Source organism: Typopeltis vanoorti, chromosome 25 (assembly GCF_054136105.1).
Source record: "Typopeltis vanoorti isolate ZY-2024b chromosome 25, IOZ_Tvanoo_1.0, whole genome shotgun sequence".
NCBI lineage: Eukaryota > Metazoa > Arthropoda > Arachnida > Uropygi > Thelyphonidae > Typopeltis > Typopeltis vanoorti.
This window is the reverse complement of record NC_143573.1, coordinates 14,840,398-14,866,582: the sequence shown is the minus strand read 5'-3', so window position 1 is coordinate 14,866,582 and position 26,185 is coordinate 14,840,398. Positions and strand designations below refer to the sequence as shown.

The window sequence follows — 26,185 nt, the reverse complement described above, 5'->3', positions numbered from 1 at the left end:
GTCTGATGAAATGTTTCAATATATGGAAGGTGGAGAGAGAATATGGGGCATTGATGGAAGTTAAGTTTGTTCGCAGAGCCTTTTTTTTTCTTTTTTTACCCCCTCAGCTTTGAAAGCTGGTTTGGATGATTTATAGCATCTCTTGATGAGTCCTTGACTACCTGGAGGTCTCAGATAATAATAATAATAGAACACAGTACCATCTTGAATTCTAACTGATACATAACCTCAGTATATAAGAAATAAGAGAAGACCTGTAGATTAATATTCATGCCACACAGTCATTTACACAATTCAGCCACATATTTAGCATATACATAATACATTACTTTCACATTGTTGTCAAACTAGCCACTCAAATATAAATTGTCGATTAACATTAATGAACTTTTACAGCTGGCATCCTTATTTAAATAAATGCCAATGCCAGAAAATATATTTTATTTGATTATAAATGTCTTACTTATCATTTATTATAACTTACAACACTATCCTATAAAAGAGATGTCAGGGAAAAAAGTGCATAATTTTTTTAATACCCTTACATTCCTGTAAATTACAAGAGGACAGCTCAGCATTTTTTTTTTCTGATGAACATTAAAATAAAATTAGACTGCCGATAAAAATAAACCCTTATAAGAATTAAAACTATAACTTAAAATCTGCAATTTATTAATAATAAACTGATCAAGTATCATTTAATTGAAAATTTGAAGTGAAACAGAGAGAATCTGTTTCTGGTAATTGTAAAGGAACTTAGTAGGACTCAAGCAATTTTATTAAGTTAAGGCAAATCAAAAAAAGTAATTAGACCTTATCCAAATATGTATGGATAGTAAGGTATGAATATAACTAATTTACCTTTTATGACCTTGAATGAGAGCATTCCAAGCACTTGTACCTAAAGGATCTATGTGAATTCCTGTTCCAGAACGAGATGATCCCATAACAAACCAGCGATAGGGTGGTCGTTTCTCTTCACCAGTATATTTAAATAAATCATCTCGAAAGTAAATCGGAACTTCATAATCATCTAATAACTTTTTCCGACGTATATGCTATGTTAAAAATAACTATGTAACTATGCAATTATATATATATATATATATATATACACACACATATATATATAAGCACTTTATATATATACATATACTGATTTATTTGCTTTCTTATTACTAACTTGTCACTTCAAGTTTTTTTTAGAGGCTCTAATTTATTTTGGATATATAATATTTTGTTACCTACAATCAACTCTCATTATAGGAAATTTGTAAGGAACCAAAGACTTAATTTGAATAATTGCAATAGTAAAATGTCTTTAGAGTGATAATGGTAATGGAATCTTGGCCAGAACTTTTCAGGCATTTGTTAATAAATAAGTTCAAAATGTTATGTCGTAAGTAGAAAGTTAATTATCTCAACTAAACAACAGCCTAAGATGCTAAGTTAGCCCATAACATATTCATGGATTTCCCACTGTTGGATGATATATAGTAAATTAGAATTTGATTATTATTTTATGGAAATACTACTGGAAATGTAATTTCATAGTAGTAGTATGAAATCTTGAGACATCTCCCCATTTAAATGTTTGAAATAACTTAGCAATTTTATTATATGCATTCATGTAGTTTGCTTTTCTGAAAAAAAGATAAATGATATGTTAACCATGAATTACAAATGTGGTTTCAGGGTGAGGAATCAATAACCACTTGTAAAATTTATTACATAGTTCTACTTATTGAAAAATTATATATTAAATATGCTTTACTATGAATATCGAGCAATAACATAAATTTTAGAATGAAAACACTGGAAAACTAACTGCATACTTTTTTTTTTGCTTAGGTATACTGCAACATATATTAAGGGAACAGATTGAAGTAACAAAAATATGGTCCAAAGAAATGGGAAAGAATTAACTGAAATCATTACAAAAAATAATAATAATAATTCCTTATTATCATTTTTATGAAAGGCTGTCTATGTGTCATCATCATAAACCAAATATGACAAAATAAAGATCCACACTGAGAAGAGCTAAGTAACTGCTGAGGATATTGGAATGACAGCAACATACTTTGCAGATTAAATCAACACAAGAATGTTTAGTTATTAGTATGAAATCCATGTTAGTAATCCAGAATTAAGAATGTTTCTTTCATTAAACAGGTGCCTGAGGCTGAAAAATGTTGGGGAGGTGTGAGCTTACTGGATGATAAAGTGAGTAATATCAATGAACATTTCATTGATATTACTCACTTTATATATTAATCTCATAAGAAAGGCTATGGATCCTTTATGATATTAGTACCATGCATAGGCTATAAGTCAATGACAGAGACCTCATGATATTCTTCGAAAGTGATTGCAATCCTTTGAGAATATTAAATAAGGAGGGCTCTTCAAGAGAAAGAAGAAAAGTCAGTTTAGCAAACTTGAAGTTGGGTGTTTGTGATTGTGTATGGGAGTTGACAAATTGCAATTTGCTTATAAAATTTAATTGGCAGTGGAAGCATGACAGATGCCAATTCAATCTGACAATACCAATTGAAGTAACTGCAGAAAAGCCATAAGGCATGAACAAACTATATTATAGAGATTCGGGAAAGCTATAAAGGAGTGAAGGGTATGGTAGCAAGGTAATGTTAGAGAGAAAGCTGATACTGCATTTTGGATTCGAAGAAGCTTTAGATGTGATGTGTTTATTATAAAATGCTGCGGGGGGGGGGGGGAGGGGAGGGGAATAGCATGAGCAAAAAAAACTGTTATTTGAGGAAGATTTGATTAATTTTTTATGGCAAACTTTTCTTTTTTTAAAAAAAAATATGCAGGAAATCAGAATTACAATAATAATGGTAATGAAAAAAAAAAGTTTGATTAGTTTGTTTGGAATTATGGCAGAAGTGATATCAGTGCAGTCTGTCTATCTATTTTGTGGAATTAAACTCTCCCATTTTCTCCCAGAAACCTGTTTTTTCAGTTTCTGAAAGAAAATAACCATACTATTTTCATATTAGAATGGCTAACTCACTTTCAGTCAAAGTCCTTATAAAGATTCCATGTCATAGATGGAATTCGAACCCAACTCTTGGCAATCAAAGGGTAACAAATATCCCTTATTATTGTGGCATATACTTAAAAATCATGGATATGACCCTTATTGAGTGCTTCTGAGTAAGGATTGTGGTATGGCCTTCCCTGTGAAGGAAGGCCATACCACACAAAGACTAGAACACACATTAATGGAAGAGAAAACACATAGGTAAAGAATTACTTAATGCTCGTAAGATGTCATCTTAGTCACTACAATATAAAACTGTAACATGCACACACAAACAAACAAACAACACAAAGTGAACTTAGCAGACATCAGTCTAGAGTCTTAACTAGGAAGTGTACTATATTCGAATGAGTAGGATGGCTAGGTTATAATATAGCATCCCTAAAAATTAATGTTTTCCATATTTTGAAAAGTTTAATACATTCATATTTATTTAGATGAGTTTTATTTTTAAGAGATACTGCAGATTCTAAAGAAAAAAGGTTTATTTTCTGAACTTGCTGCAATGGAACATACTGGCATTTATCTATTTAATTCTATGTAAAATGTCCAAGCGATGGTCTGCTAGATCTGACTGACCATAGTCAGCTTACAGACATTTTTTATATTTATAAGTGGATGGTAGCTGATCTTACAGGTATATTGTATGTCCACAGTAGGCCAACTTACAGGAACAAGAAACTCTATACACACAAGAAACTGAGAAAGGAGTTGGCCCTTAGAAATCAAGTTGGACTTGAAGACAATGCACAGATTGTATTTTTTAATATTCTGACCTTTTTTTCTGATGTGTCTTAGACACAGGGAGTAGTAATAGCATTACTATAACCTCTCTGAAGAGAAAGTTGAAGACTGGATGAAGGATTAAGTTTGGATTCTATTATATTCTGTTCTGTTGAAATTGTAATAATTAGATACAAAGGTGTGCAATAGCAGAAGCCTCATTGGAATAAAGATTGATGGTTCTATTGGTTAGAGTTTAATAATACCATATTGTTGAGCAAGGGAATGATGGGAAGGCTTGTGAATATAGCTGCCCATGTGAGTAGGTTTTTGTATACTGTAAAAGAAAGTAATATAATAAATTTAGTTTAATCCTTTATCCAAGTGTGAGCAAACAAAGTTTGCATCTGAAAGTATCTTCAGGACTGGGGTAAGGTGGTGCAACACCAGGGCAACTCCTTGCAAAGGTGGAGCAAGCTACCAACACTCCTATCTCAGTATCTCTCATAATGCAAAACACATCTCCTTGCGGATATGTCTAATGTAATCTAATGTTGAGGTCTCTTCAGTGGGAGCCAGGCCCAAGTGGAGATACCAGCCAGAAGCATTAGCAGGTCATCTCTACCTATAGGAGTTGCCAAATGGTGTGCCACCTTTTTTAATAAATTACTCTAGATTTAGAGAAAGATGCTGAAAGTTTATTTTTCACTTAGTTAGAATATAATAAATTTAGTTTAATCCTTTATCCAAGTGTGAGCAAACAAAGTTTGCGCCAGAGATGACCTGCTAATGCTTCTGGCTGGTATCTCCACTTGGGCCTGGCTCCCACTGAAGAGACCTCAATAAAGGTCGAAACTAGTCTGGGTAGTGGCCCTTCCCTTAATGCATAACATTAGAAGAAGAACACATCTCCTTGCGGAATTAGACATATCCGCAAGGAGATGTGTTTTGCATTATGAGATATACTGAGATAGGAGTGTTGGTAGATTGCTCCACCTTTGCAAGGAGTCGCCCTGGTGTTGCACCATCTTACCCCAGTCCTGAAGATACTTTCAGGCACAAACTTTGTTTGCTCACACTTGGATAAAGGATTAAACTAAATTTATTATATTCTAACCAAGTGAAAAATAAACTTTCAACATCTTTCTCTAAATTCAGTGTAAAAGAAAGGTTACCATTAGGGAGGCATGTTACTACAGTGTCTAGAAAGGTTGGTTTCTTTTTTATATAGTAAAATGGATTCCAAGATGTTAACTATTGAAGTAAAGGCAGAAAGAGTCTAATATGTCAAGCCCAATTAAAGTGCACATCATCTAAGTATCTTAGCTAGATAAAAGGCTTAGAAGAGGCTGAGTCAAGAATATGCTTTTCTCATGAAAAAGCTGGCAAGGTGGTGAGGGGGAGACCATTGCAGCACCTTTATCTGATTGCAAATTCTGCTTTTCCAAGAGAAGCAACCAGAACAGATAGTAAAAGAAGGAAGATGCCTCCCTAATAGTAACCTTTCTATTATGACATACTGAAAATCTACTCATGGGCAGATATATTCAAAACTCTTCCCATCATTCCACCACCCCTTCCTTGGCTCAACACTATGGTATTATTAAAACTCTAATCAGCAGAACCATTAGTCTTTGTTTCTATGAGGTGCTCAAATCTGAACTTCATATGCTACACCTTCCTATCTAATGGCTACAATTCCTACAGAATCAAAAAAACTTAATCTTTCACCCATCTCTTTGAATGGATCACAGTAATGTTATTTCCATTCCACATGTTCAGAGTATATCAGATAAAAAAAAATAAATAATAAATAAATAGTACACTGCTTTCAAGCCCCATTTGAAACTGGCAGTCCTTGTCTAATCCCCTAAAGGCCAACTACTACTTCTCTCAGTTTATGGTGTGTATAGAGAGTTCACTGTTCCTGAAAGTTGCCCTACTATGGACAGACAGGAAGATCTGTTTTTCTGGACCAACCAAAGTCACATAATAATAATTCATCGGTAAACCCTTGACCCACTAATTATACTTTTCACATGTCTCTAAAGCACCATGTACCTAGAAATTGAAATATTTAATATGAATTATATGTGATTTAAGTGATTATATCATTATAGCTTTCACAGGCTATAATCATTATAGTCTGTGAAGTCATTACCAACATTTTCATCAGGAGAATTGTACCAGTTCCTCCTCATTTAAAGCTATTTCCCCATCAATTAATTCACTATTGATGAGAATGGAGCATTTATGAAGAAGTTCGCGAAGGTTGAGTCATGTGCTGATCGAAACCGAATGTATCTTCAGTCATGTTCAATTATTACCTTGGCAGTTAACAGTGGATGGGTTTATCCCTATTAACAAACGCTTATATGGCAAAAGCACTCTGAGTGGCCATTACTATAAAAATACATCAAGACAAGTCACAATTTATGCTAACATTTTTTCTTTAGTGTTGATGCTTGCACCTTCCCCTAGTCACTAACAAGAAAAGAAATGAAAGCACTTCTTTCATGTCTAATTCTTTAATAAATGCCTCTACAGGCTTGCCAGCATTACATCTAACAAACATTTTATGAAAATGTGAGATACTTGACCTTCACAGAACATAATATTCCATATTGTTGGGGTTGGAGGAATGTGCAGTTTGATGGACTGTATAAAGGATTTTATTTAACTTTGTTTAATTTTATTTAACTGGAGTTCAACTCTGAGGTGAGCTGAACAGTTGTCAAAAATAAGAAAAATTTTTCAATCTTCTGATAGGCCTACAAAATGTGCATGTGCTCAGGTTTCAGGATTTTCGAATCATCCTAAAATAACCTTGGTGGTAATCCAGCTTTTTTTTTTATAGGATATCTTCTTCTTCAGCTTAATGCATCATTAAGGTCTAATGCTGCCTAATATTCTTCACTTTAGGTTTCACCATCAGTCTGCCATAGGTTACATTGGGCATAAAGTATTCATCCAACTGTCTTAAATTACTCATTACCACATTCATCCATTGTCTTCAGGGTCTTCTGTAAATCTTTTCTTTTCAATTTTATTTGTAGGTACTTGTTTGATTAACTGGTTATCTGCTCTCCAAACATGACCAAACCACTCAATTCTCTTGCTTCTTATAAATGATAGGATGTTGGATCTTTGAAACAAGTTTCATAGTTCCTCATCATGTCTTCCTTCATACAGTATTTTGATCATAAGATGGTCCAAAATTTTTTCTCGGAGTTTTCTTTCAAATGTGATAAGTTTTCTATTATCTCCATAAATTAATACTGATCATAGATAGCTTGAATAAAGTTTTTCTTTGGATTTTCTTGATAATATTCTTCACTTCAGGAGTTGTAAAATTGCAAGATATCCATGACTGGCCTTCTTAGTTTTCTCCTGATGCATTATCATTATAGCTGTTAATGTTGACTCATAGATATTTAAAGTTATTCACTTGCAATTATCAACAACCAAGTTAGATCAGTCTATCAATCTTGATAGGTCCTTAAAATGCACATATATTTAGTCTTTCTCATTTATTACAAGATTCATAGGCTTACCTACCTTCATTAAATTAGAAAAGTGTGTATAGCATCCCCACAAGAATCTTCAAGGATAACAATTTCATCAGCATAAGCCAATAATATACTGTTCTCATTTATTTCCATCCTTCATTGTTCATTTAGGTCTCTAATGACTTTTTCCCATGCTAGATTGAATAGGGTTGGTGAGAACACATCTCCTTGGCAAAGTCTACATTTTATTTCAAAACATGAAGGTTCCTGGAGGAAACGTACCTTACAGAGGGTGTGGTGATTACAAAGTCTCAGGTGCATTTCAATGTATACTGTCATATGCTTGTTTATAGTCCACAAATACTAGATACAATTCTTTAAATTCATAATGCTTTTCTAGGAGAGTGAAAATCTGAAATGTCATCGTCTTCCCTTGCAGAAGCTACAGTGATATTCTTCTACAACATTTAAAGCATATATGTTAATTCTTTTCCAGATCAGCGTAGACAATATTTTGTAGCAAGTGTCCGAGAGAGATACCTCTGTGATAACAATAGTTATCATATGGTCTCCTTTTTAAAAAATAGGGCACAGTGTGGCTGTATTTCAATCGACTGGAATTTTTTTCTTTTTTTGCCATATCAACTTGATGAGTTCATAAATCTCAGTTTCTAAGGGTATTTTCTCCAAGTAAAATACAGCAGAACTTCTATTTTTAGATGTTCTGCTGTATTTTACTGGCTGCTTTATTATTTTTTAGTCCTTTAATCAGAGATGGCTCCTCAGTTGTGAGTTCTTCAATATGTTCTCCTAAACATTTCTCAAAATATTGTCTGAATTCCTGAACAATTTCTTTTTCTTGGGTAATTAACTCTTGTTGGTTGTTAGTCAGTATTTAAGTTTCTGGTTTATATCCTCTTTTAAAGTATCCCACTGTACCTGAAGAGCTTCTCTGAGTTATTTGTATTATTTTAATTTTTTTTCAATTAATTTTTTCTCTGCCAGTCTTTTCTCTTGATGCAATATTTTACTAGTTAAATTTCTAAGTCCTATAATTCTCTGTTTCTTCTAATAAGTCTAATGAATTGAAGGATTTCTTCTCACAAAGAGTAATAATATTTTTGATTGCATCCATTTATATTCTATATTTATCTCAGGCACAGGATGGTTCGAATATCATATTTCCTGCTTTATCTTTTCTGCATGCTGTCTTCATATATTTGCATCTTCACATTTTTCAATATTATATTGATTAGTACTTCTGTTCTGATTAACATGTCTCCATCTGACAGAGTGCTTTAGCCCGAAATGTGCTATTACCAGGTAATGATCAGTATCTGCATCAGTTGCTCTGTAGGTGTGGACATTTTTTATGCATGTCTCATGCATATTATTTAACATTACATGATCTATTTGGTTGCTTAATGTTCCATCTGGGGAGAGCCAAGTTTCTTTATGGATATTTCTTCTGAAAAAGAATATACTACTAACTGTAAGCCGTCTGGAAGATGCAAAATTAATAGACCTAATCCATTGTTATTACTAATGTCATTCAGACTATTTGGGGCCAACTGTTGGTCTGTACTGTGTTTGTTTTCCTATTTTAATGTATTTGCATGGTACATTAAAGTGAATATTAATACCTTTCAGAACTAAAGGATGCAGGGCATTTAATTTTTACTATTGCCAGCAGCTCACATCTCTGCATGCCTGCTGCATTTTAGCACCCTAGAATGGTATGCTGTCCTTAGATAGTCTAAATCCTGTATATCTTTCTTCATCCTCCTCTGATAATGTCCTATGCACCTCCCTTAGTCAAAATTACACACTTGCTTGGGACTGAGGCACTCATCAGCTAGAAGTTTAGCAAATTAATAATACATACTCAATAGCTTCTTTGTAGTTTGTAGATCATTTTTCATCACAAACTGTGGTGAAAAATGATCTGCAAACCATTGAAACAATCTTTCACCACAGCCAAACTCACATTAATTACACGAGCATGAGCTTAAATATTTAAGAGCAGCTGTGCCACACATTGAAGTATTCGGATTGTCAAGTGTGCTCTCATAATTTTGTCCAGAGTAAAGGAAGTCCCAGACTATTTGTTGCCAGAAAAATCAGTGCTGAACCTGCATACTACATTGAATGCTACGGAACCTGATGCATAAAAGCAATGATACATAGACTGGCATATTCAGTATGAGTGATATTGTTTGTATGCTATCGCATGTGTGAAATGTATTTGCTTCATAGAATGGAATATTTATAGAAGGAAAATGAAATAGGCAAGTATATGTCAAAAGTATTTTGAAAACAAGTCCAGAAGTGTAGGAAGAGAAAGAATGATAGCAGTGGGTTGAATAAAAAAATATGAGAATTTGTGAACTTTAGCAGGTTATTGTTGTGAGTAAAGTGCTAGAAGTGGGCAAGGGTTCATGTGAAATGAATAATAGCAAGAATGAATTGGTAAAAAATGAAGAGTATGATGAGATAATAATGACTGAGATGCCACGCTTATGTGGAGTTTTGCACAGAGCAAAATTTGAGATAGAAAAGTTGGAAAAATGTAGCATAAAAAAAAAAAGGAGGAATATGTGAGGGAGAGAGAAACCAGAATATGAAAGAGCTAAAAAAGGGAGAATAAGGATAGAATTTTGTATGGTGATTCTATGATGAGAGGAATACTTGAGGGGAGTGTGACAAAATTGTGTTTTCTGGGGCAAGGATAGGATTAAGGATGTTAATGATGCTGTAAGGATGGAAAAAGAGAAAGTGAAAGGAATCATTATCTTGCCCAGATCTGGATAGTGACAAGGGCAGTATGCAAGAAAAAAAGATATGAAAGAGATGTTAGTACAAGCAAATAAGAAGAGTGAGAAAATAAAAATTGCAAGTTGGCTGCCATAGCATGACAGAGGTAAGCTGGAATGAAGAGCTATGATTGTAAATAAGTCAGTATGCAGGTTGGGCAGGAAAAATGGTGTACAGTTTGTGGAGGTGAAGTGAGTTTGAAAGATGAAAGGACATTTAAGATTGATGGTTTGCATTGGAATGGATTCAGGGTTAGGTGTCTTGAGAAAATATTGTTTGTTCAGGGAAATGAGTGTTTGGGAGGGATGCAGGTGAGTGTGAGTGTGAGTCTAGGCAATGCAGTAAGTGGGAGAGTGATCACATGATGCTGAATGCAGTTTCCCAGGTTCTTAACATTACTAGGATAGTCAACAAAAAGGTGTAAGGGAGATTGCAGATAAAGGAGGTTTTGCAGTTTACGTATACTAATGCCAGACGTATTTGGAATCAGTTCAGCTTGGTCAAAAGTTATAAGCAATAGTGAGACTGGATTGATGGAAGATGATATAGTAATGGAGTAAATGGTATGGTATTTTCAGAGTACTGAAGGAACAGAATGTTTTTGCTAATGGAATCAGAACTGAAGCCAAAAATAGTAGTAGAGCAGGAATGCATGTGGCAGTTCATTTGAGGCTATCTGGTATGAAGTGGAGTCCAGCAGGATGAAATATATAGTTGGCTGCTACTATAGGGGCATAAGCAAGAATGTAGATGGCGTGCATTGCCGAATTAGCACAATGAATGTAAGTCAAGTAATTATCATGGGAATTTCAACTATAGGGACATAGACTAGAAGGAGGAATGGTGATAGGGAGGGAAATAAATAGAATTTCTACAGCTGCTTTACTTTATTCGTTTCAAAAGCAACATAGTTCAAATACATAAATTTCCAAAAAATATTGATTATATGTTGGAATTAAAAAGAAAACAAAATCAACACAATTTACATCATAAATACACTAAGTAGAAGTACATTACAAGGTCTGTCAAATTTTTTCTCCCCAAAATTTGGCCATATCACAAGCATTACTTGTAGCATTAATCAAATCATCCATTGAACAACTAAAGGGACATAACCTACAGTTCAAGAGGTGAGCCATAGCTTGCTCCTTCCCACATTCACACAGGGATGATTCACATGAGTCCCCCCACTTTTTTTACATTATCCTTGGATCTTCCAATGCCACATCGCAGTCTATTTAAAGCTTTCCAGATAGTCCAGTTTTCTCTGTGGCCTGGTGGAAGACTTTCAGATGGAACAACCCAATCTGTAAGGTGACTGTTTCTTTTCTTCTGTGAGGCTAGTCTTGATTTTTGGAGTGGTTCAGTAAGGCTTTCGGTTGTATGAAGAAAGCTTTTCCTGGATTTTAACTGTTGATGGGCAGGTTGATATTCAAATAGAAGATGGTCTGTAGACACGGATGCCTTCAGCCTCTCATTTCTAGTCACCCTCTCACGTCTAATATCTGGAGGTGCTATGCCAGCTAAACAATATTTTTTTATGAGATGAGTCTCAAACAACCAGTAATAAGTCTACATGTCTCATTTAAGGCAACATCCACCCATTACCTTAAGCGAGAGCACGGTCTAAAGTTATCCCTAAATATTTAGGTGTTGGACAATGATTTAAGCAAGTGTTCGCCCAAGTTATTTGTAGTTTCCATGTTGCCTGTTTATTCTTTAAATGGAAAGTGCAGACTTGGGTTTTTAGGAGATTAGGTTTCGACTGGCTTTCACTGTAGTAATGGCTAAGTTCAATCAGTGCTTCAGAGAGCTTTTGTTCTACACTCTCAAAATGATCCACTGAGTGACAATGGCATAATCATCAGCATAGATAAAACTTTTTGTACCTTTGGGTTGGGGAGAGGCTGGTCATTTCTATAGATGTTAAAAAGCATCGGGGCAAGAACACTGCCTTGAGGGAGACTGTTCTTCTGATTCCTCCAATGACTATGTTGTCCTTGAAATTCAACAAAATATCTTCGATTCTGAAGAAGGTATCTAACTAGTTGAGTTACTTTATAATCTTTCATCATTTTGTACAGTTTATTTAACAAGATGCAGTGGTTTACTGTATCCTAAGCAGCAGTTAAGTCTATGAAACTACCCTTGTTATTTTCCGGTTCTCAAAACCATCCTCAATATATTGTGTTAGTTGAAGAACTTGTGATGTACAACTTTTCCCAGCTTGGAAGCCAACTTGTTCAGGAATTAGGAGTGGATCAATTATCCTCGTTAGTTTTTCGAGGCTCATTCACTCGAGAATCTTATATAGATGACACGATAGAGAAATAGGTCTATAATTTTTGGGATCACTTGCATCTTTCCCTGGTTTGAGAACTGCAATAACTCTAGCTCTTCTTCGAACTTTGGGTATTTTGCAGGTATCAATACAATTGTTGAATAATTCAGCATCCAGTCTTTGGTCACAAAACCAAATTCCTTGATTTGCTCAATACAAACTTCATCCAGGCCTGCTGCTTTTCCTTTCTTACAAATTTTAATTGCCTTGTTAAGTTCTTCCATTGTAAAAGGTTTGGAGAAAATATTTGTTTCTTTTCCATATTCTCTCTGAAGTCCCATCTTTTGTATTCGAACCGGATTTATAGGTTTGCAACTTTTAAGAAGTTGGTGTGCTATTTGATTTGCCGAGACATCAGAATGTGTCGAAGTTTTGTTTGGGTCATTGCTGAGGGTCGAAGTAGCCTCCTAGCTTTTCGCTACTCCTTCCCATATCTATTTCATTCATTAACTTTATCCATTTTCCTGTTTTGCTTCAGACATGGATGTAACAACTACTACATTGGAGCAGAATCAATGAAAATACCTATAGATGTTGAATAATACAAAACAGGGCATCTATGTGAAAGTACCTAGAGAATCTGTGGGAGAGGGATCATCTACAGCTGCTAAAAGATAACTACCTGAAGCATGTAATTGGGAGGATGAGGTTCTAGAGTGTTGGATTTGGTCACATCATCAGAGAACTTAGCAGTAACCAATGATGCCACACTGTCTCCACTTGCAAGAAAGTTTATCATTAAGCCTTTAACATAAGTTCTACCCAATACTTAAGGCCTAAACACTCAACCAAACACTCTTCTTGGTTGAGTGTTTAGGCCTTAAGTATCTATGCAGTCAAGATTCTCCTATGATTTTCTGGTAAAAGGTCAATGGAGGAATTTTTGATAACGCATAAGTGTGCTGCTTTTGATAACACATCAGATTACCTCCACATAAGTTAATGCGGAGGTAATCTGAGGTATGCTGATGACACAGTACTCCTTTGTAATAACATGGAAGAACTAGGACTAATTCTTGACAAAGTTAACAAGATCGGTAATAACAGAGGACTTCAACTCAATCCTAGCAAGACAAAGATTATGGTTCTCAAAGGAAATACAAACAGGGAAGCACTTGAGAAACAAGTGTACCTTAATGGAGAAAGAATTGAGGAAGTCAGCAAGTTTGAGTACCTGGGATCCATTATTAATGTGAAGAATTGCTGTACAGAAGATGTCAGAATTGGGTTAGGAATGGCTAAAACAACAGTCAGAGGCTTCTCTAAAATCTGAAAGGATGGATCTATCTCCATGGGAACAAAGTTGAGGATTTTGGATGCAGTTGTTTTTCCAACAGCGACTTATGGATGCGAAACTTGGAACCTAAAGAAGACAGATAAGAAACAGATATCTGCTTTTGAAATGTGGTGTTACTGAAGGCTGTTGAGGATATCATATACTGAAAGGTGTACAAATGAATGGGTGTTAGAAAAGATCAGTAGAACTTTATGGCTCCTTAAGGACATTGACAGAAGAAAGTTAAAATATTTTGGACACATTGAAAGGATGGAAGGGGGACTTCTCAGAACAGTAATAGAAGGTAAAATTCCTGGAAAAAGAGGAAGGGGTAGACCATCAATGAGATGGATGGATGGTGTGTGTGTGTGTGGAGTGACTGATCTTCAGAGAGCTGAGGCCTTCAGAAAAGCAAAAAAACAGGACTACATGGCAAGGCCTGATGTGGCACATCACAGAGCATTGGAGTGACCGTACGTAGATGCCCAGTGAATACATAGATAGACAGAGAAAGGAAGTGAAGAGCCAGTTCTTTGCATGGAGAGTGATTGGTGAATGGAATGATTGCCTGAAGGTGTAGTGACTGCAGAACCTGTAAATAGGTTTCGAGCATGGTTCAATAATCTTTTTACATGTGAACCTCCTGAACTAAATCTTTTGAGTCTGTGGAGGTCTGATGTTAATAACGATAATAATGTTGCCATGTGAGAATTGAAGGAAAAGAATGGTACAAGGAGGTTAAGCTTTATCTTTAGATAAAGAAGAAATCTGTTGGTGTTTTTCATGAAAGATAGGTCATAGTCTCTAGAAAAAGGTTTCAAAGAACAGAGTTAGATGAAATGAAACAGGAAGATGAGAAGTTGGCACTGTAAGTCTGAGTCTAAATGTGTTTGAATGTTAACAAGCAGCTACTTTTGTTTTTATAAGTTTACAGGTAAGTGGAAGAATGGTGATTGTGAGTACTACGTCACAGCAGAATCAATGAAAATACTTATAGAAATGGCATAATACAAAAATAAAGCATCTATGTGAAAGTACCTAGAGGGGAATCTGCAGGAGAGGGATCATTTATTAAGCAGACTGCATTCTGGATATCATCAAGTATTCAGAGATTTTTGGTACGCCACCTCAAATGTGAAAACAGCACTCTTAAAGAGGACAGATTTGAGATACTAGTGTTAAGGGAGCACCGTTTTGAATAGAAGATAACAACACTTCTTTTGGAGGATACTAAGGAGACTATGGATGTAATATGTTTATGCCAGGAAAGGTTAAAGGTGTAAGTCATCCTAAGAAAAATGTGATCCCAACTAGAGATCTGAATATTGTCAAAAGTATAGGGAAAATGAAATAGATTGATCTCTCTTACGAGAAATAATGAAGTTCCCTAGATTATCCTCATGTAAATGGAGAATGGTGCACAAGATCTTGAAGCTTGAGCACTGACAAGTGTGTTGAATGAAGAAGAGAAATGGAGTGTGCAGCTGTTATTAAAACTATGGATAGTAGTCACTGATTTGTGGTCACTAAAAAAAAGGGCATTAATGTTCAGAATAAAAAGTTTGGGTAAAAGCACAGAGTCCAAGTTACCTCTAAATTGAAAGAGTAATCCAAACTGAAGATACATCCACCATAAAGTGTAGTAAACAATCAAAAAGGAAACTGATCACACAAATGCAAGGAGACTGATGGCAGATCATAAGATAGTAGCTTCTTAAGGAAGCCTCTGTGCTAGACCCAACTAAATTCCACAGAAATATCAAAGGTGACCAAGGAGTTTCTTTCTATGGCTTGTCTTTAAAGGCATGAAGGATGACTAGATATATCATACACATCTTGTGTCTTTCCATCTGAATGGAAGCAAGCCTACATCCCACTCATCTCTATAAAGGGAAATCAACCATGTTGTTCTATTGCCTTCACTTCAGTCCTTCCAAAACAATGGGGAAGATATCAGTGGCTAACTTCTTCAAGAACAAAAGTGACTGAATCCAAATGGTGATCACTAATTAATTGGCACACCTCCAGGTCTTGAAAAAGTTAGCCATTGATGATCTTCCCCATTGTTTTGGAAGGACTGAAGTGAAGGCAATAGGACAACATGGTTGATTTCCCTTTGTAGAGATGAGCTGAATGCATGCTTGCTTCCATGCAGATGGAAAGACACAAGATGTGTATGACAAGAAATGTATTTCTACAAGAGGAAATTTTTTGGGATCTAGCACTTTCAAAATCATAATAATAATATAATAATAATCCAGTACTATATATGACTTGGATATGATTATTATTATTTGTTTATTTTTCAGGTGGAGATTGCATTTTTTTTTAAACTTAGAAAACCTTAGCACCCTCAATAGAAAGATTTGGATAAAGCAGTATTTTGAGTGGGTGAGGGAATGCATGGTTAAAGGTCTTTATTTCAGTAATGAAATATTTCTGTATCATGATCAAGAGAAATATTTGGATCAGAAGAATAAAAATAGTAGTCTCACCATGAAAAGATGAACAAGAATTTGAGAAGCCACCCCACTTTGTTCAATTATAATACCAGAACACATTCAGTGGCCTCTGGTGAAGGTATTTGGTATAAAAAGAAACTTATATCATACTGCAATGTGATCCAAGTTTCTTTATGTATACATTCCTAAAGGAGAGCTGAAATGTATGGTATACTATTAGGAAATAATATTAGGAAAAGGTATATTGAGAAGAGTGGATAGGATTCTTCAGTACCCTAATAAATCAACTGGACAGGTTGTTTCAAATAACTGCTTACATCAAATATATCAGCATTTCTTCCAGCTTTGTCTGTATAATTAGCTATAATTACAAATTTTTGTAATTGTAGAATCCCTTTCAGGAATCTATGAGCAGAGCTAATTTAAGAGAGAGTATGGTCACTTAGAATAGAAAAGGAAAGGAAAGATTAGCAAACAGGTATCAAGAGAAAAATAAAGACCTGTGTGGACTGATACAGCTAGTAGTATCCTAGAAGATCAAAATGTCATTATTATTATTATTATTATTAAAAAAAAAACTCCGTGGAGTCAAAGACTCATCATGGGAGGTCTCTGCACTCACCACACTCTCAGGCAATGCATTCAATCACTCACTTCTCCTCATTCTCTTGCTCACACTCTCCTTATACAGCTTCCAGGGATGACCTCTTGTTCTCTTCCTATCTTCACCCATTCTGTGCAAAATCTCCCCGACATTAATCTGGTAATAACCTCTTAACAGCTTATATGTCTCGATCATATCCCCTCTCATCCTTCTATCCACCAGTTTCTGCAAATTGCATTCTGTCAATCTGTCTTCATACTCAACATTCCAGAGACCAGAAACCACCTTAGTCATTCATCTCTGAACCTTTTCAGTACATATTTTTGAAAACCAGGTGACCAAATCTGTGCACAGTAATCCATATGTGGCCTGATCAAAGCCTTATACAAGGGAACCATAACATCCTTATTTCCGCATCATACCTGTTATCCACTGTGTTGTCCTCACAATTTTAGTAACATGTCCCCAAAATTTTAGGTCCTTGTCTACAATCACTCCCAGATCTCCTCTACTACTTCCAAGATATTTCCACTAATTGTGTACTCTACATCCCATCTCTGCTTCCCAAATTTCATAACCTTACATTTTGCAACATTGAATTGACATCCCCACTCATTTACCCATTCAGCCAGTGTATTCAAGATCCTCTTTGCAAACCTACAGCTCTACTCCTAATAGCTCTTCCCAATTTTGAATCATCTGCAAACAACTGCATATCACCATTCAAAACTCTCCAAATATCATTTACATAAAAATTAAACAGCAATGGACCCAAAACAGACCCCTTGGGATACACCACTAGTAACTTTCACTTCAGGGATATCACTCCTCCATAGACAACTCACTGACCTATCAGACAGCCAATCTCCAATCCAGTGAACTGTTCAGCCCCATCTGTTCCAATTTAATTACCAGCTTGTCATGTGGCGGCAATTTATCAAATGCCCTTGCAAAATCTAAATATACCACTGTACAAGGCAACAGCCTCATCATCATCATCAAATTCCTGATATATACCCTCAAGGGATGAACAGGATATGATAGTACTACATGAAAAATTTACATCATTACTAACTTCCTATCTACAATTTTCCTCCAATATTATCAGATCTTATATTTCTATCTTCTAAGGCACTCTTTACTGTATCAATCCACCTATATCTTGGTCTTCCTCTCGGTCTTTTTATTGCCAACCTGGCAGACAACACTTGTTTTGCTAATCTTTCCTCTCCTATTCGGTTTAAGTGACCATATCACCGAGAGTAGCTCTGCTAACACATTCCTGGATACTGACAGTCGCAAGTTCTTTCCTAATATCCTCATTTTTAATATGATATTGCCATTGATGCCATCTGTTCATGCCCCTAATCTTTCTCAGGACTTTCATATTTGCAATTCTTATAAAATAGGTATAACAAAGTATTTTTCCCTGAAAAATGCACAAATCAAAATTTGTGCATTGAAGCCATACCAATCTACTAGACTATGAAAATTAAATTACCTGCTTTATTACTGCCAGAATTAGGCTTGTAGAAAGGCAGGATACATGGCTATAACAGCCATTGAGTCTAATCAGCATTCACTCTATGTTATCCTGTCATAAACATATGGCAACCATAGTCCCCTCAGCTCCTAAAAACTTTATCTGTTCAAAATACTTGATTGCATACAGAAGAGGGCAATCTGCTGATAAGTGCCTCCTCACTCAGAGACACCCTGCTGTTACTTTCTCCTAAGGGAGGATACTGCTTCTTGCATTATATTTTCTTTTTTTAAAGGTACCATCATGGGTGTTGGTGCACTAAACTGGCCACTATCATTCCTTTGCTTGCCTCTAATTATGTAAGAACATAAGCACCCACTAGTCAACATCCATGAGCGCGAGCGCGCGTGCACACACACACAGTTAACTCCAAGCAGTATATCAAACCAACTTGTCATCTTCATTCATTCAATCTATGTTCTTTGGAACAGTCTTCTTCATATTTTTTTTCCCAACAAGCACAATGCCCAACTTTTCAAGAAACTTGTTAACAGATTCCTTCTTGTTCACACACAACAAAGTTGCATTACAGGTTATGTGACTTCTCGTGTGTGGAGTTAATATATATATATATAAAAAAAAATGCAATAATAATATACAAATAGAATGGAACAATCTATGACATGTTGTCATCATATTTCAATCGATTCTATGAAAATACTGCTTTTTTTTTAATAGCTAGAGACTTACATGAAAATTGACTGTTGTCATTCTTAATGACATTTGATATGAAATGTATCATTAACTCATGTTAAATGTTTTACTAACATTTAAATGAATCAACTAATATTTAGAGTTAATTAAGATAAAGACTTAAGCATAAAATACTTTGGAAACTTTCCATGTCATTCACTAAAACCATTCATTATATTACTGTCTTCCTATATGAGATAAAATGCAACTATGACACTTGACCAGTGCTCTCAAATTACACAAAGTCCATAGCTGCTTCAGTAGAAAATGGCTATTGTAGTTATTATACATAAATCTGAGAAAGAATTATGTTACACAGTGTACCTGTTAAGTAATCAGACAACAACTATTATATCTAAACAAAGAAGTATATTTGGAATTATCAATTACACAGATTCAAAATAATCTCCCTCCAAATCCATACAACGTTTGCATCTGTCATACAAGTGTTTGAAGACACAGTGGAAGTCCTGAATGGGAACCTCCTTAAGTGTCTGGGTCATACCGCATTCCATATCCTCAATGTCACTGAGGTGTTCTCCTTTAAAGGCACACTTCATCTTTGGGAAGAGCAAAAAGTCTGCAGGAAAAACATCCTTTCCCACCCCCCAATCTGGCAGATGGGGTGGGGTATTCGATCACACAGATTGACTTTGAAGCCAGAAACTGCTTCACAGGCAATGCACAGCGTGCAGGTGCATTATCATGCAAAAGAAACCAATTGTTGTAACAGTTCATTCCTGACACGTCACATGCAGGCATACAGACATTGCATTACTCCTAAATAATACTGACGTCTCACTGTGGCGCACTCAGGAACAAATTCGCAGTGGATAATTCCAGCAGCATCAAAAAAAAAAAGACCATTGTCTTGACACGTAATTTTTGCAACCTGACTTTCTTCTGCTGGAGAGAAGACATTCTATGCTCTGCGTTTCATTTTCGGATCAAACTGAAACACCAACTTTCATCACTGGTAAATTCTTTGCAACACATCATGATCTTGATCAACTGCATAGATGAAATTTTGACAACATGCAACCTGGTGATCTCTCTCTGTTTGTGTGTCAATGTATGCAGCACAAACCTTGAACAAATCTTCTTCTTGTGCAAATCTCTCTTTCTAAGATTAATCTGGCTATTTCTATACCAACATCAAGCTGTACAGCAAATAGCCTAGTGTTATTCACCTGTCATGGGTAACAATCTCCCTAGCTTTCATCACATTTTCATTTGTTCGTGCAGAAACTGGCCATGCACAGAGTGGTTCATCCTGCAGGGACTCCCTCCCCTCTTTAAATGTTGAAAGCCAGCAAAATACCTGCGCATGGATCAGAGAGTCATTGCCATAAACTTTTTTTTAGGTCTTGATACATTTCTGCAGCAGTTTTTCCTAATTTACAGTAAAATTTTACCATAGCTCTTTGCTCCATGATGCAACTTCTGACACACTCCACTCACACACTCTTACAGTTGCTACACAAAAAACTGCTGCACCCTACTCGAAAGTTGCACCTGCAATTACAATACACTCTAGCAGTTAAAACTATAAACATGTTTGTTTTTATCCAAAGGACTGTCCTGTAAAAAATCAATCTTGTTACTTAAACAAGCACACTATGAAAGTTCAGTAAATGTAAAATGAAAAATAAATGTTGTACTATAATATACTTGAGAAACGGTTGAGAAGAATTGTGGAAGAAAAGCTTGGTGAAGAACAAGCTGGATTCAGGTCAAATAGAGGCTGTCAGGATCAGATCTTCACTTTACGACAAATAGTGGAGAAATCATGGGAATCTAACAAAGATCTGTATTTAAGTTTTGTCGATTCGGAAAAGGCATATGACATGGAGTCAAAAGACTCATCGTGGGAGGTCCTTCCTAAGAACATAAAGTCTGTCAAGATTCATCGAGGGGAGGTCCCCCTTAAGAAACACAAAACCTATCATACCACTCCTTAAATTCATTGACCGTTCTAGCTATCACCACTCCATCAGGCAATGCATTCCACAATTCAACCACCCTCCATGCAAAGAAACCACTCCTCACCCTCTTGCTCACAGTTTCCTTTCGTAACTTCCAGGGATGGCATCTTGTCATCACTCCTTCCTGCTGTTCAACCAAGCGAAAGAACTCCCCAGTGTCAACCCTGTAACCACCTCTCAACAGTTTAAAAGTCTCAATCATATCACCTCTCTTCCTTCTATCCACCAAACTCTGCAGTCCACATTCCCTCAGCCGATCCTCATAACCAAAATTGTACGGTCCTGAAACCATCTTTGTACCCTTTCCACAGTTAATTTATCCCCTTCAAATCCTGGGGTCCAAATCTGAGAACAGTAGTCTAAGTGTGGTCTGATCAGAGACTTATACAACGGAATGATAACCCTTTTATCTCTGCAGGTTAGTGTCCTTCTCATAATTGCAGCAATCCTCTGTGTTACCTTCACCACCTTTGCAATATGTCCTCTAAATTTCAGGTTTCTATCAATCATCAACACCAGATTTTTCTGAACATGAAGGACATTTTGCATAGAATGGGAGAGGGAGGTAGAACAAGAGGTCATCGCTGGAAACTGTACAAGGAGAGAGTGTGAGTAGAGGAGTGAGGAGCATGTTCTATGCACAGAGATTGTTTGGTGAGTGGAATGCATTGCCTGAGTGTGTTGTGAATGTAGACACATTGAATCAGTTTAAAGCATGGTTGGATAAGCATTGCGTTCAATAGTGTGCACCTCCCACAATGAGTCTCCAACTCCATGGAGGTCAGATGTTAATAATAATAATAGATGTCTACTTTTTTTTTGTAATCATAGAAATTTTGCAATCATTTTAGCTCTCCTGAAGAAGTATCTACAGCAGCATATGAAACTAGACAAGAATTTGCAGCTAATAAACAATTTTCTCTTTAGTTGTCAAAAAACTTGAGGTAGACAAGTTCTCTTGTCTACTCATCTATGATGTATAAGAATGTGTGGTTGACTAGTAAACAAGCACAAGATATTAGTTTAAGCATCAATAATGACAATTCTATGGTATGTTTAATGGTTGTAAACAGTTTTTTTTTTTCATTAGTGGAGCATAGCATTAGAAATGTCTGCTTTGTCCATTTTGTTATAATGGAATTCAACCAGTAAAAAAATATATATCATTTTATTTGTAAAGAGGGATCAACCATCCCACAACATAGCCAGCTAATTGTGACAGGATAATTTAAAATAGATGTACTGCAAATAGCAGTAAATTAATTTATTTCACGCTGAATGATGAAATATGCAGAAAGTTGGAAAGCATTATTGCAGTTTTTTTTTTTATTTTCCTAAAATATATAATTTCTTTATATTGATTCTAAAAAATGTAATCTAAATGCCTTTTTGGATATTTTCTCGATTGCTACCATGTCATATGACAGCGCTAGACATGTCCATTTGCCAATTTTTTCGAAACATTCTGAATTTACAAAAAAAAAAAAAAAAAAAAAAAGGCACTAATGTAGTTAAGGATCCAAAACAGTCATATTTTATTAAGACTTGTGATTTGAATGATTTTGATTTTGCTCTCAACACTTGTTTAGTTGCTTATAACAGCACAGAAGAAATTTACTTTTTTTTATTTTCCAAAAAATAGTGATTCCAGATATACTATAAGTGCTATAACTAAAAATATGAAAATTATCATGATCATTCATAAATAAATGATAAACATTTGTGTGTCACTGATATGCTTTTTTTTCCCTTGACTTCATGTCTTATAGACTGACAAACACTAAATATAATAATAGTTTTTTGGTATTATAACTATAGTCCATGAGTACAATGGGTACACTAAGTTTTTTCCATTATTTGAACTGCCCAAACAGTCATACAGATAAAATATATCAAATATATACGCATTGTATTGAACTTATTTTCATAGTATCGAAATGTTATATTAACTTCAATGGACACTTCACATCCATGTAAATTACTGATGTGTAAACATGTCAAGGATGGCTCAGTAGGTATACATATATATATATATATATATATATATATATATATATATATTTATTATTATTTTTTATAGAATTTAGAAACTGTTTTAGAAGTCATGAAGATACTTCACGTGCAAAGTTTGTTTACTTGCATTCAGGTAAAGCATTAAACAAGAATATAATTTCTTGGCAAGTATAATTTACCTTGCTCTAGAGACTAAAGACCAAATTTTTTTTTCATGCCACTTCAGGCCTCCAATAAGTGGGGCAATGGTCTGACACTGGGCAATGAAATTCATCTCCCACCTCAACAATGGTAGTTACGGTTGGGATAAAAATTCACCAGACATTAACAAAAAGCTCAAAAATTGACCAGATCTAAGGCTGAACATGCAACTGTGATATATTAGGCAACTGTGATACTCCACACAAGACTATCAGTCAGGTGTGAGATATATTGCCTGACTTATGAGCCAGCACAAACTTTTTCCGTGTCTATACGTCAGAATTCACATGGATTATATCTGAACCACAAAAATCTCAAAAGTACATTTTATAAAGTTATGAAAATTTTTATTTTTATAAAAAAATTTCTACAACCATTTTTATTTATTAAAAAAATAAGCTTTAACAGGATGGATTTAAAGTATTAACTTTGCTTACAAAGGCTGTTTTTTCATTTGTATTTAGTACAGATCACTAAATACAAATTCTGTGGGCCACACTTGGGATCAGCAGTTTGCTCAGGAATCATTTTGATGTTGAAAACTGAATGCTGAGTACACTAAAAGAGTTAAAGGTATTTCAGAGGGGAATAATAGTCAGATGTCATGTGGGAAAAAATCTATGTGCTACTTAACATTCAATAACCGAGTCTAAAGATGACACAAGATACAACCAGGTGGGCATGAGTAACAGAAATCAATGCTTCTTGTTATGGCTGGTTACCTAATATTGCCATCACAATGTAGAAAGTCTATGTTTAGAGCAGTGGTTCTGAACCTCTTTTTGCCTGGCACCCCTGCTGAATTTTACAATAGGTTAATGACTCAATAAGATAATTATAATATATTATTAAGCAAACTTAAATTACCATCAACATATTTGAACTGATAGTTAATTAAAAATTAATGACTTTGATACTAATTAATTTTTACTCAAAACAGATGTATTACTGTATTTAATAGGCCAATCATTAATGGCTACCCTGAGCCTGATGAGATACTGCGAAGTTTTCAATATCAGGTTCAATGTTCAACAAACGAAGTCTCAAGTCTCCTCTTTCACTTATTTGCAATCAATTACTCTGCTTAGCTAACAATTGCAACTCAACGTTGAATCCTTTCTCGACCAAGTATGAAGGAAAGGCAATGAGCAGTAATTTCATTTCTTGCTAAAGCTGAGGATACTTGCATTGCATGTTTGGCCAGAATCTTTCATACCCACGTTGCTGAAATTGTACTCGAGCTTCAAAATCATTTTTTAAGTCAATAAATTCTTCATACAAATTTGGATAAACAGAAGTGGCATCAGAAAGAAATGGATTTACGATCCAATCGGGTATTTTAAGTTCATGAAAGTTCTTTGAATTTGTCATGAAGTCTTCTTTCAGTGTCAGAAGATGGGAACAATAACAATCCAAATCTGTATCTAATCTTAAATCATCATCTATTATTTGGAGACTTGGGATCTGCAGAAAATATCATCTTGCAATACTCTGCTTGTACAATGTTAATTTGCTGATAAAAGCATTTATAATTCCCTCTGCTTTAAGAACATTCATATTGCTTCCCTGCAATTTGATGTTGACCTAATTTATTGGTGAAAATATCGGAAACATATGCGATATCAACCTTTTCCTTTTTTTAGAACATTACACATGTTCTCATCACATGAATTAAGAAATTCAAAAATAATATCATAGAGATCATTAAAGTGGTACAGATAGTTTCCATTTGAGAACCATCTAACTTCAGTGTGAAGCAAACAATGGTCAAATTTTTCATTTTCGTGACAAAGTTCCCAAAAAAAAATACATGTATTCAATGACTGGGCTTTTATTTTATTCACTGCTTTAATAACATCATCCAAAGTCTTATGTAGTCTCCTGCTAAGATATATTGCAACTAAGTGCTGACTATGAAGAATGAAGTGAATTGTAAAGATATTTGGAACTGCTTCTTTTAAATGTGCTATAAATCCACGGTGGCGACCAATCATAGCTTGTGCTCCATCAGTTGCATAAGCAATAATATTTGTAAGAGAAATGTTTTTATCATTAAAAAAGTCTTTAACAACCTTAAAAATTGAAGGACCTTTTGTGTCAATTTTCAGTTGTTCATTCACCACACTTGATGGATAGAAATTCCATTATGCTTCTTAAATCTTTGAAGTCATCCTTAACTACAGTTGCACTCATGTTCTAATTTAAATTATTTATGGAATAACTTGGCATGTTAATGGAACGACTGTTCATCAGCATACTATGCAACAAGTCCACCTCATCACTCTAATGTTATTAACCATTCCATCGTAACTCCATCATGCTCAGTACTTTTAAAATTATTCATAGTTTTCCTAACACTCATTTGCTTCTTGGAATCACTGTATGCAAATTTCAGTATTTCTTCCCTTTGCTTCTTTATATCATAAACAGCTGATGAATCAATATCATGCTTATAACAGTTTTTGCACTAAAATACCACAGCCAAGTTGTTTTGACACTTCAAGCTAATTGTGTATCAGTAAAGATATGTCCATGCTTATACTTGATACACCATCACTGTAAACTGGCCTTTGCTTAGAAACCTTACTAGCATTAACTGTAAACAAAACAAGCTAAGAATTACTCAAAAAATCAAGTAAGCATGCACCACACACACATCATCATCATCTGTGGCAGTCTGGTGAAACGGATGGTCATGGAAACTTCAAGTGTGCCGTTTTAATTCTGTCTAGACTAAATGATTTATCAGACCATCCATTGCTGGAAAATCAGGGGTATACCTGTAATAGTGCAGATGTGTTAGCCCTTCAGGAGGATTCGAATAAGTTGATGGGCAATTGAATGGGAAAGTCAGTTTAATTCAACTAAATGTAAAATATAGATCTGGATGCATCAATGGGAGGTTGCATTCTCGGTTGGAGGAAGTGAAGAAAGCAAGGAGCCTTGGGATGACG

At 35.1% G+C, this 26,185-nt stretch overlaps 1 protein-coding gene across 1 annotated transcript in view; it reads right to left on the bottom strand.

Moving 5' to 3' along the window:
* JMJD6 (Bifunctional arginine demethylase and lysyl-hydroxylase PSR) overlaps positions 1-26,185 on the bottom strand; it is a 216,982-nt gene that overhangs the window by 79,984 nt on the left and 110,813 nt on the right. Inside the window, exon 4 of the mRNA XM_090414372.1 lies at positions 862-1,058. Within this exon, the coding sequence (XP_090270498.1) occupies positions 862-1,058 (197 nt within the window). The remainder of the gene's footprint in view (positions 1-861; positions 1,059-26,185) is intronic.